The 13,325-nt window shown below is 40.9% G+C and overlaps 1 protein-coding gene across 1 annotated transcript in view; it reads left to right on the forward strand.

Annotated features, from left to right (window-relative positions):
• Positions 1-13,325, forward strand: part of slc49a4 (solute carrier family 49 member 4) — a 143,532-nt gene that overhangs the window by 113,805 nt on the left and 16,402 nt on the right. The window contains 1 exon segment of the mRNA XM_051930332.1: positions 7,468-7,595. Coding sequence (XP_051786292.1) covers positions 7,468-7,595 — 128 coding nt within the window.

The following is a 13,325-nucleotide window of genomic DNA, read 5'->3' on the forward strand; positions in this document are numbered from 1 at the left end:
TCCTCTGTGATGGATACAAGTTGACTGAGAGGCCTACTCAGCAGTTTGTGAGCCAGGGCTGAATCAATGGTGTTTCAGACTTTGATTTACTCAAAGTAGTAATTAGGAAAATTAGATAATAATTCTTGTTAAATGTGACGTCTTGATAAATTGCTATGTCAAAGACAGGGCTGTAATTTTTAGTGCCCCGGAAAAATCCTGTAATTTTTTTCCCAGTATCTTTAAATAAATAAAGCCTAAAGTCAATAGTTTGCTCACATTGGTGCTTGATGAGATTTTTGAAGAACCTCAGTAGGAATCGAGTTGTGACAGACAGACTGTTAGATATCAAATCAGATATTTGATACCTGTTGAAATATCTAACAACTATTTTAGATAGACAGATATGAGGAAGGCACTATAAACTGTAAAGATGTGAGGGTTGGAGTTTGTAGAACAGCTCATATATAAAGCTTATCTTAAGCTTGTGCATTTAGGTAATTATCTCCTAATGGGAAGATGCATTTTTGTTACTTCTGACGAATCTCACTGTGTTGTTCCCTAGAGTATGCAAGTTGAATTGTATAATAAGAATTGTGATATCTACTTACATAACTGAGAAAAGTAATTGGGAATGCACTTTACAGCAAAAGTCATACTAAGCACATTAGCGTGCTTGTAACTAACTATAGTGGGGGCAGTGGAAGCATACTGGGCCCATCACCCAGAAGTCGATGGATGCCGGCAGGAGATCTGGTATAGTGGGTACAGCGCTGGACTTTAAATCACAAGGTGGTCAGTTCACACCCTGCCCCTGCCCCAGTATATGACATTGAACAAGTGTCTGTGCTCCAGCTGTAGAAAATAAGCATAAACAAGTATCACGATATTGTCCGCCATCTTGTTTAGTGATACTGGCTAAATATTTGCTGATAATAATAATAGTTACAGTAAATCTCCAAGTAGTTTTGTGAAGCAGAGGTAGAGTTTCAGAATGTCTGACTCTTCTCAGTGGACAGACTCAGGCTGCCAGACATCCGGTGAGAAGTTCAGTGCCTTGCAGAAGTTTTCAGACCCCTTTAAAGTCATCACCGTTCTCTGGATTTTAAAAGATACATGCACAAAATCCTCCAGTCAATATTGTTTACGTGTTCTACCAGTTTGTTGGTAAACTAGCTGTGCTACCCATCAAAGACATGGGATGTCCATTTGGTGGGGTATAATAATACGCACCCAGTCCCTTTCCTTTCCAGCAGCACTTTTCTCTTCAGATAGGGAGGTAAGAAAAAACTCCATTACTCAGGAATATCCATAAAAAGGTACATCTGGAGTTTGCCACAGTCCAGGTGAGGGACCCAGCTAGGATGTGAGAAAAGGTTTTGCGGTCAGATGAAACCAAAATAGAGCATTTTAGCCAAACTTCATGTATGGCACACACCCAAAACTTGTTATGCCTCAAAAAATACCATCCCTGCAGTGACGTGTGGTAGTGGTAACATAATCCTGTGGAGTTTCTTTTCATCTGCAGGGACTGGGAATTTTGTTAAGACTGATGGAAGATTGCATGGACCTAAATGCTAGAGGAGAACCTGAGGCTTGTCCTCCAAGCAAGACAGTGATCCCAAGCATAAGGCCAAGCCTCACAAACATTGCATACAATAGCGTAATCAAAGTCAGATCTCAACCCCATTGAGAATCTGTGGCACTCTTTGAGAACTGCAGTCCAGTCAGCCTGAAAGGTGCACAGAACATTTGTCAGGAAGAATGGACCAAGTTCACTGAGGAGCAGGCAAAGCTGATGCAGACTTACCCCAGAAGACTTAAAGCTGTTATTGAGGCTGAGTTCGTTTTATCTGTATTGAGAGACAGCTTGCTGCACTTGCACCAGTCTACCAGCTGACCCACTTGCATTCGGTACTTATTGATGATGAGACCCACTACTGTCATGTCATCTGCTTACTTGATAAGGCTGTTGAAGTTCTACATCATAGTACAGTAATGGATTAGCAAGGTGAACAGCAGTGAGCTCACTCATCTCTGGGGGGCTCCGGTGCTCAGTGTTAGCTGCAAATGTGGACTGTCTGTGGTTGTTCTACCAGGAAGTCCAAAATCCAGTTGCAAAGGGAAGAACTGAATCCCAGCAGTCGTAGCTTTCAGTCAGGTTCTGAGGGATGATGGTAATGAACAGCATTCTGATTTAGGTGTTTTCCTTATCCTGGTGAGATGTGGACAGGTGAAGGGTAGGTGTATGGGAGTTGAATACTCACACAAACAACAGTTTTCCAGATTTTACTTTTTAGAAGCCTAATTTTGAGTAATTATTTACTTTGGTTTTGAAAATAAACTGTTAGAATACTTAGGTTGTCAAAAAAAGTACTTATTGGAGGCATTCGTGTCTAAACCTTTTGAAATCCAGAGCATGGTGACAATTTCCAAGGGGAATTAATACTTTTGCAAGGAACTGTACAGGAGGACTGCTGTAAGTGTCCATTCTTTACCATCCAATGAATTCTTCACAAATAAAAATAACTGAAGAGCCCTATGGCATTACTGTTCACAACTTTCAGTTCTTCTTGTCTTTGTGTATAGTGTACGGCCTATAAAGAACTGGGACAAATCAACGGCCATACAGAAACTGCAGAACCCAACAAAAGTCAACCCTGGCTACTGAGAAAGATCTGACATTAACTGATAGCCGCCCTGAATGAGCAGATGCACTGGGTGGGTTTATTCTCATCAGAAAATGTTCTTAAATGGAAACTCCATCATAGTGCAAAACCTGAAGATAAGGGGGCCCTTAGGACCCTGGTTTGAAATCACAGCATCTAACAGACTTAAATCAGTCCGCTCCTCCTGGGCAATTGTAACAACACACAGAGCTTCCAGCACCACCACAGTGATCGTTCATCAAGAGCCATTTTGAAAAGTCACACAGTGTCTGGCTAAGCACTTAGGTGTCCCCTGAGATTTATTCACTATGAGTTTTCCACTTGGGGTCAAAGAGCTGTGCCATCACCAAGGGATTTCCATGCCAGCACTTACTCACAGCTTTTTAAGTCATTGCAGAATATTTGATCTTTCAAATCCTGCTATAGTGTTTGTTAGTTTCTTCTCACGTTGTATGATTTGCAGGCTCTCTTTCCTGTTTTTGCCTTGCCGGTTGTACGAGGGGGGACCCAAAAATAACCAGAATTTTGTTGTTGTTAGGTTGGTACTTGTAGTATGTGGTTGGGCCGCTAGGGCGATCTAGTTACACTCCTCACAAGTCAGTCTGCCAAGTGCCATCAGTCTGGAAGGTTGTGCTTGTGTTCAGTGAATTTGTTTGTAAAAGTAGGTTGCACAACAGTGTGAGAAGGAAACGCCCTGATTTGTGGGAGTCGGGCGATTGGTTCTTTCATCATGACAACGCTCCATCTCACACTGCTCTCAGCATTCGCCAATTTTTGGCAAGAAACGGTATGACAACCCTGAACCACCCACCCTACTCACCGGATTTAGCTCCGTGTGATTTCTTTTTGTTCCCTCAGATGAAAAAAAGACTTGAAAGGAAGGCGTTTTGCTGACGTCAAAGAGGTAAAACAAGAAACGACCAGAGCATTAATGGGCATTACTTCAGACGAATTTAAAAAATGTTTCGAACAATGGAACAAACGGTTAGATAAGTGTATTTCCGCCAATGGAGAGTACTTTGAAGGAGACTAATTGTAGTTTGTACAGAAAAATTAAATTAAACACGTTTTAAAAATATTTCCGGTTATTTTTGGGTCCCCCCTCGTATTTGTGCTGTTAACCGTCTTGAACGGCCATTCTGCAGGTGCTGGTAATTGCTTATTACATGATCTTGTGCAAGTGCTGCGCTTGCAGGGATGTTTCAAGTTTCATAAACTTTCCAGAGATAAGGGACATATAGAGGAGAATCCAGAGAAGCAAGGTGAGCCGCTAGAGGACCTGAATACACATGAATACACAATCGATCAGAGCAAGAATTAGGAAGAACGTGAAAACGAGACAGAACAACAAGCAGGGAATTGAAACGCATGGCATGTAAAAAACATGAGCTAAGTGGCTAAACGGAGACCACCTCTGAAAACAGACGTCAGTAATGCAGGAGATGGGGAGAAACCAGAAATTGGGGAATATCTGCTCTTGGATCCTTTAGCAGTATAGGACAGCTTTTATGATTGGCCTTGGGTCTTTCTGGCTTTTTATAATTTACCCCGCCATCTTGTCTGCTGCCTGTCGGTATTATTGCTACTTTGCCCTGATGCCTGATCCCCATAATCACAGTGCCTTCAGAAAGCTTTCAGACCTCTTTGCTTTTTACTCATTGTGATATGCTGCACCTGATCTTTTCTGCAGATCCTGTAAAGGTTTTTCAGGTTGGGTGGAGACCACCAGTAGACTGCTATTTTCAGGTATTTTTTGAGATGTTTGGTTGGGTTCATGTCCAGGCTCTGACTGGGCCTCTCAGGGACATTCCCAAAGTGGTCCGTCCTTAAGCCACCCCTGTATTGTCTTTTCTTTTGAGAACTTTTAGCCCAATCTGAGGTCCTGAGCTCTCTGAGATTTTGAGCAGTAGGTGGTTGTGAGGTTCTCACTTTACTCAGCCTTTAAATCTCTATGGCTGTGTTTTGTCAGATGATGACAATGTCAGAGGGTATCAGACTGATCTGATGCCAGCCAAGACACACCTGGCACCAGCATCCCATTGCTTAATATTATTGTGACATGAATGTTGTGTGAATTTGCTTGTTTCACTAGTCATTGACACAAGAGAGACAGACGTGATTAAGTAACTAAGTTCATGTGAATGTTAAAGAGGTCTGCACACACAGAGAAATTTGGGGATGGCCCCACCATGATTTTTATGGCAAAAACACCACTGGGCGCTGTTTGGAGGGTCAACAGCTAACTTCCTGCTTTGCTCTTTGTCTTCCTGCTCTTTTGTTTTTCCTGTGTGTTTTTGTTGGTCTTTTGTCCATTTCACTTTTAATTTCTTGCCTTTTTTGACTTTTGCTCTTGTATTTTGACGTGGATTTCTTGGATGTTTAATTTGGTTGTTCTTAATTTGGATTAAGCTTTGGTTTTTTTTTCTGTTCTTTATATCTTTGTTTTTCTTTCAATTTTTTTTCTAATTTGTTTAATTTCTATATTCAGTTTTTTAGGAGTTTTTGAGTTTGGTTGTATATTCTTTGAATTTGATTTTTTTTTTGATCTTTGACATAATGTGTCTTTTCAGTGTAGGCCAGTGGTTTTGTTTTCCTCCTCTCCTTTTTCTGGGGTCAGTCTTAGCCACAGCTAATTCTTTCATGCATTTCAACCACTTCGAAATCAATGAGGCCTCTCTTCAAATTAGCTGTTTAACAACCATTCATCCGCAGCGCTCCTGGTCAATGAAAACGCAGGTAGTGGTGTCTCTGTTTGAAGACAGTTGCATCATGTCAGCCTCGACAGCGTGAGGTGAATGGTTATTAGACAAGTGATTTGAAACAGCAGCTCACGCTGCGCTTCTGAAAAGCATGGAAGTAAATAAGAACATTGAGGCTCTGATCACCATCAGTGTAGCCTGCAGTCTACACAAGTCTCCGGTGTGCTTGGAGCTGATAATGTGCTAAATCATCACATCATATTTCTGTCCACACACATAGAGATTATCAAAGAGCTTTTGTTTTGATCCAATAAGCAGGTTTTCTGCTGTATCCAATACAAAGATTCCGTTTCTTGTGTTCCCTTTGGATTATCACAATGGAAATCCCCAGAGATGGCTCCCAGGTTTCTTCCCAGAAGTGGTCAAGTGCTTGATTTAATGTGAAAATGTGTCCTGTGTTGATTAAACGCAGAGGCGGCTGTGTGTCAGCAGCATTTGTCAGCTTACGGTAAGCACACATGTAGCATGAAGTACACCTGCAACGACATACAGTATGCTGTGCTGCTTTTTATCTTTTATAGCTCATAAAGTTTGATTTGTGACAAAATTGTCCAGCTTAATAATAGACTAGCAAGCTTGTCAACCTTTTAAATATAAATGTCTGGCATTTTAGCACTCTGTGTAACAGGCTTGGCTCCTCATCAAGCTGACCCCTGTTTAGAAGTGAAGAATGTGTCTCCTCTTCACCGCCATGGTCTATAAATAGCAGGATGCTGCCACATGGCTTGGGATGCCTGCCTGCCCATTTCAAAGTCCTGGCATCACACCTCGGCCCAGAATCCACATTTGTAAAGCCTGTTCATCCTGCCCGTCTACGTGCTCTTTTTCTGGCACTCTGGTTTCCCTCTCGCATCCCAAGGATGTGCATGCTGGGTTGTCTGGGGACATTAAATGGGTCAGGGGTGGGTTTATGAGTGACTGTATCCTGTCCAGTTTGGCTCCTGCCTGTGTGGCTGGTTTTGATTATGACCCTAAATTGTAAATAACAGTCTTTGAAAATTAACAGATGGATGTATTGGAAGAATTGTCTGCATCTTAACATCAGCAAAACCAATGAACTTGTTACTGAGTTTCTGAGCCTGTACCTCTGGTCACTATTCAAGGAATGGATGGATAGGTGGTCCACTCTTACAAATGCTTGGGGGTCCACATTAATGACAGGTTAGACTGATCTCAGAACACAGAGGAACTAAATAAGAAAGGGCAGAGAAGACTCTTTTTTCATAGGAGACGGTGTTCCTTTAATATGGGAAGTGACATTGTTCACATCTTCTTTAACTTTGTGATGGTCAGTGTGATTGCCTACACTGTGCTGTACAGGGCTGGTAATGTCACTTCAAGAGAGGCCCAATGAATCAACAAGCTAATTAAAAGGACAGGCACAGTTACAGAATGCACTCTGTGAGAGAAGAAATGAAACAAAAGTGAGTGCCATTATGAACAATGCTGCACATCCTCTCTGTGACACACCGACACTGAGGACTTTCAGGCAACGAATCATTCAGCAGAAGGGTGTCAAGAAATGTGAGTGGGGGTCCTTTGTACCAACAACGATATGCCTGTATAGCACCTTACTGGGACTGTGACAGCCAAGTCAGAACTTTTCTTTCTTTTGAATTTTTCTTGCTTTATAATCATTCTGGTGTGTGTTCACATAATAGTGTGTATGTAAACTTATTTATTAATTTACTTATTTATCTACCTATTTATGTATTTAAAGAGCTTCTGCAAAAAGCCAAGTTTTCTCCTGTCAAGCTATCTGTAATTTAAACACAATTGTGACATGGGCATTTTTTACTGAAAATTATTCCAGCTACTCAAAAAAATATGAGTTATATAGCAAAAAGTATTGCATTATTTCACAAAGATATTGCCTGCTCCTGCTGTTATCATCATGAACACGCATGCTTGAATTTCAATGATTTTAGCACAAGGCTGCGACATTACAGAATGTGTGAGACGTGAAGGGTCTGAATACTTTCTGAATGCACTGTACTTAAGTACTGTCATTTTGCAGCTCCACACCACTGAGTGTTTTTTGTCTTTCTTTCCCTGTTCAGGTTTGCCGATTCCATCCGAGGTGTCCTGAAGCTTATTTTGCTTCTAATGTTTGCTGGAGCCACTCTGGCATCTGCATGGTTTAGTCTCACCTGCCTGTCGAATGTCACACACCTGCCTTTAACTACAGGTAAGTAGCAGCACTCATGTCAAATGCTTCTGTGACAGTGCAGATTGAGGCTCCTGACAAAAGAGATCTTAATGCTAAAAGAGGAAGGAAGCTATTCAAGCCTGCATGCCCTAAAGCGCAACCGTAACCCAAAAACACTTCAGAACGCCAATTGGCCTGCACCATTCTGGGTGCTTTCATGACGCGTCTTTAATGATTCTGCAGTGCTGCACCGTGCTGTTAGTAGTTGTTCACTTTGATGGGTTTTGCTTTAACTAATAAAAGAAGTATTTCATTGCCTTTATCATATATGACACTTTTCAGGCAGATTTATTTAATGTGGGCATTAAAACGATTATCTTTCACTTAAGAATTATACAAAGAGGACAATTATGTTATTACATTAGAGACTGAATGTATGAAAAGTAGTTGTTCCCTGTACATCTGAAGGTCTTTTTGCTCATTTTATGTTGCCATGTAGATATGATGATGTCTTCATTTTCTAAGTGCACAGTGGAACAACTGCACACACACACACACACCAGGGCCCATTTGTACAAGTGCCAGGACCCCCAGTTCCCATTTCTAGTTCTTGCTGTCTCCCACTCTGTCTGCTCTGACTGTTGTCATAGCGCTTCTTTTGCAATTTTTTAGTGTTACAATTTTTCTCAGGACTGTTTCTACATTTTGAGCATGAAGATTGAAAATATTTGGTTGCTTTTGTTATGAATTATTGTTATGGCGTTGTAGAACTTGCTAATCTTTTTAGACATTTCTGCAACTAAAGTAAATGCTGATACTCTTTAAATTCATTTTGCAATTTTGGATCAATATACATTTATTATTTATTTATTGACTGATTGATTGATTGTGTTATCTCCCCTGTGAGTCTGTTTCTTTGTTTTTTATGTTTCTGCTGCTATGTATCCCCTTGGCATTAAGAGAGTTTATCTAATCTAATCACAAAATGGGTCTAAAACCTCATCATTTTATGTGATATCTTAAAATCACACTTTGCACTTCCATGCACCCATGGCCTAGTTAAACTGCGACAGCTGAATATTGGCACATGGTATGTCTTTTGTGCAGAACCAGGGCACTCATTTCTTCCTTCAGCTCCTTACAGAGAAGATGTCTCCCTCTGAGTGGAGGCTTTCAGCTTTAAATCCACGCTACACTTATCCAGAAGCTGTGCGTTGTGAATGCTGGGACAATTGCCTTGTTTTTCAAAGTTGAGAATAAGAATGGTGACTGTGTTCTTGTGTGCCTACATGAGTTTGTCTCTGTGCCCCCCAGTTTTGTTCTCACATTCTAAAGACACGAGTGTAAGTTTAAACATCACTTCTTAACTGGCCTGCCCTGGTGATGGACCGGTGGCCTGTCATGTATCTGTAGACCCCAACATAATGTGACCTAGGACCGGATTAAGTGAGTTAAGTGTTATATTATGAGAAAAAATGGACTAATTGTAAATTAGGGGTGGCATTCACACCCAGTGAGCTCCATCTTTGAGTGCTAACTATTTTGCTACTCATCAGCTTATTTCCCTGTTTTATATCTGTTCACAATCCCGAGTCTACTCAAATGCTTTTGGGACGTTGAGCCAATTTATCTTTTCTGTGGAGTTTTTGTTTTCCTCTCTTCTGTTGTCAACTGGCCCAAGTTCAGCAATGTATTAATGGACAATTGTTATTATTGCCAAGTCTTCATTTATGTTTCAAGCTGTTTTGTTTTCCTATCAGTTTAAACAGATTGGTGTCTTTATGTGTATTCATTGTGTAATTAGTAATTTATAATGTTATAATTGCATTTTACTTATGAACTTGTTATACAGCGCTCTGAGTCTGCATGCCGTGAAGGGCGCTAGACAAAAATAAACTGAATTGAATTGAATAATTAGGTCTAATTGTTAATTTGTATTTGGATTAGAAATAAAGGAAAATCAGAAGCTCAGAGTCTTCCCAAGCAACGGCGTAAAAATGATGAGCATGGAGGATGTGCATCTTACAGTTCAGTTCAGCTTGTTCTTACCGAGCACTCTCCACAGTTGAAACACATTGAAAATGCATATGTGGGTTTATAAATACAAAAGAGTAACAGAAACGCACATAACCAGGCAGCGTGTCTAAAAATGGATAAGAGCACATTGCCGGGAACAGAGCTGGAGTCTCCTGATATGACTGCATTCGTGTCGGCACTCTCAGACGCTGAATATGATGAAGGCCTATTTGTTTTCTGCTGCTGCTGGGCTCTGCTATCACTTTTAATTAAAAAGTGTCATTTGAGAAACTTGTTGCCTTTAAAACGTGCAGGGATGCAGGTAATGACTCCGTTAAATGACATTTCACTCATTATGAACGCTTCCTGGGTTACACATTTTACCTTTTGTTGTTCTAATGATCCTTTTTTTTTGTAATGGGTCCTGTTTAAGTATTTAATATTAGTTCATGTCTGATGGAGATTGTTAATTATGTAAGGGATTAGTTGTCAGAGGGTTAGGGACCAGTCAGCACCTTGTTTAATAATAAAAAGAAGAGCTCTAGAAAGAAAAATTATCTTGGACACTGACCTGGGATTTGAATTGCTCTCTGTTGTGGAGCTTCACCCACCTCTTATTATTCCAGAAATGAACAGCAGCTTCCGGTGATACTTTTCTTTAAAAACCTTTCAGGGCGGAAGAGGCAGGACCCCCGGGACAAACCTGGAATTGTCATTAGTGGTCATCATGGAATCTCATCTACCAATCTGAGGATGAGAGAAGAGAGGCTGTTTGTGGCCGTGTTTCTCCTCTCGCTGGTGTCATTGGGCTTACCCTGATAGCGCCATGTAGACGCTCCTGATGCGACACCCTCAAGTCTTTACCAAACAGTGCCCAGTTATTACCATTGATGCTGCATTGTTTGATTTTTATTTTCATAAACTTTCTTAACAATTAACAAGTAGCAGTAAGGATCTTAGCCTCTGATGCTGTAGTCACTTTAGGTACTGCAGTTTTGTTTTGATGTCCTTTCAATTTCTAGTCTCGTTTACAGCCCTGCCTGAGAAACTAATATAGTGCCTTGCATTCAGACACTACCCGCCATCTGCAGCTCCAGGGCTGGATGTGCTGTACAAAGCTGGTACACCCTTGAAGGGTGTTTAGGTGCCAGGAGGAAGTGACCTGACTGCCCCACAGATCAGTTGGGCTCCATGCTTTGCACTTGTTTGGACCTTCACACACATGGACTCTTTGGAAAGAACTTAACCAAGAAACAAATGTAATTGTCAGCTCCAGTTCAATAATGGCAATATTGATAATATACAAGATAAGGTTACTGTGTAATAACACCTCTATGGACAAACTCAGGGAATTCATTCATGTGGTTGTTCTGATCCGGTACTAAGTGAAGTGCCCTATATAAGAGTAAATTGAATTAACGGTCTTTAAGCTCCCTGCCTTTACAGTTGACAGTTGGTCAGTATTTATGAGAAAAGATCAAACCATAAATTTAAATTGTGCCAAAAAGTTGTTAATAGTTTATAATAACTGGGAAGCAACTGAATGTTGTCAAAGGGGGTGCCTTTCAATTTGAAGTTGAATGTCATAAAGAGCTGACCTTGTGTGACATTTGGTCTTTGGTCAGTTGGCACCTCCCCAATGCCATCTGCTTCAGACACTTTATGTCACTACTCATAGCTAACAAAGAAACTGTGTCCAGCAGGGAGCCTTATCTCTATGGATGGATCAGATTTATTGTTGGGAATTGCACTGTGGAAAGGCCGTCCAACTCGCCCAGTTAGTCTGATTTATGGTCACATTAAGTTGGAGCCTACAAATACATGGCAGGACTTTGTCTTGAACGTCCTGCCTGTCTATCGCAGTGCTAGCTCCTGTACAACACACACACACACAGCCAATTTTGAGTTGATAATTAAACTAACATGCATGACACCTCCTACGTGTCGTATACTTTGGTATCCACTCATAATTAGCAGTCAGTCTGCCAAGCAAGGATCATTAGCTTCATTCATTGACTGGGTTTAATGTTGAGAATTGAACTGTACAACGGTCATTCAACTTAAGATTCCACCTCAAAGCCACAATGTCAGCAAAACAAAAACCACAAATAATAATTTGATATTTCTCTTATATTAAAAAAAGAAAACTTTTGGCACACAAACCCACAGTCATTCACTGACAAGAGACCCCTTAAATTCAACAGAGAGGGCTGCTCTGGCTTTTACCTCCAACAGAACTGTAGCAAAGTCCCAGGTTTGTGGTGCTGTGGAGTTCTCAGATGCATGGCCGTGGTAACACATTTCACAAATGTAACATAATGCTGGTTTGGTACAATGAAGAGTCCGTGTTTAACCCTTAACTACTCGCACCATTACTCATCTCATAATTACTCACACAGTGTACTTTATGCACCAGTGTTAAAATGGCTGTTTATATGCACGCTCTGAGGTTGTAATATAAAATATCACAATCATTTTAAATTGTACATGTTTGTAATGTAATTTAATACCATATTGCTGAATAGTATGACACAATCTCAGACTATCTGAAAATAAACCTGATCCACTTCTCCAGTGCTCATTCATCACCGGTCACACTTTCATCCACTGCAGGATTTGCACGTGTGTCACATTTCACTTCAGTTGTTGAATGTTTTTTGCAAAGTCCTTTTAAGAAGAAAGTCTCATCGTTGTCATACATACGGAAATAACCGCGCGGTGTACCAAGTGCACCATATGGAACTTACGACTGGGCATCCACTCATAAAACTAGCTGGGGGGACACTGGAGGGAAACCATTCAGATTCTGTACTTGTAGTGAATCAAGCTGAGGAGAGATGGCGGGTGCTGCCGATAGGTTCAAGTGAAAAGGACATTGGACAAAAATAACTGAGATTGGTGTACAAAATACACCTGTGTGAGTAGTTACTAAGTAGGACTTTCACCCCAACAGCTGGGAACAAAGCATTTTGTTGAAGTTTCTCCTGGCAGACTGGTAAAGTACAGTCATATGAAAAAGTTAGGGACCCCCTCTTAATTCTTTGGATTTTTTGTTTCTCATTGGCTGAGCTTTCAAAGTGTCATCTTCCTTTTAATATCTGACATGCCTTATGGACACAGTAGGATTTCAGCAGTGACATTAAGTTTATTGGATTAACAGAAAATATGCAATATGCATCATCACAAAATTAGACAGGTGCATAAATGTGGCCCCCCAACAGAGATATGACATCAATACTTAGTTGAGCCTCCTTTTGTCCTCTAGACACTGTCCACCTATATAGCCTCTGATGAGTGTCTGATTCTGGATGGAGGTCTTGTTCACCATTCTTCATACAAAATCTCTCCAGTTCAGTTCAATGTGATGGACAGCCTGCTTCAAATCATCCCATAGATTTTCAATGATATTCAAGTCAGGGGACTGTGACGGCCATTCCAGAACATTGTACTTCTCCCTCTGCATGAATGCCTTTGTAGATTTCCAACTGTGTTTTGGGTCATTGTCTTTTTGGAATATCCAACCCCTGCGTAACTTCAACTTTGTGACTGATGCTTGAACATTATCCTGAAGAATTTGTTGATATTGGGTTGAATTCATGTGACCCTCGACTTTAACAAGGGCCCCAGTCCCTGAACTGGCCACACAGCCCCACAGCATGATGGAACCTCCACCAAATGTGATAGTAGGTAGCAGGTGTTTTTCTTGGAATGCGGTGTTCTTCTACTGACATGCAAAGCGCTTTTTGTTTTGAC

Source organism: Erpetoichthys calabaricus, chromosome 8 (assembly GCF_900747795.2).
Source record: "Erpetoichthys calabaricus chromosome 8, fErpCal1.3, whole genome shotgun sequence".
NCBI classification, from domain to species: Eukaryota; Metazoa; Chordata; class Cladistia; order Polypteriformes; family Polypteridae; genus Erpetoichthys; species Erpetoichthys calabaricus.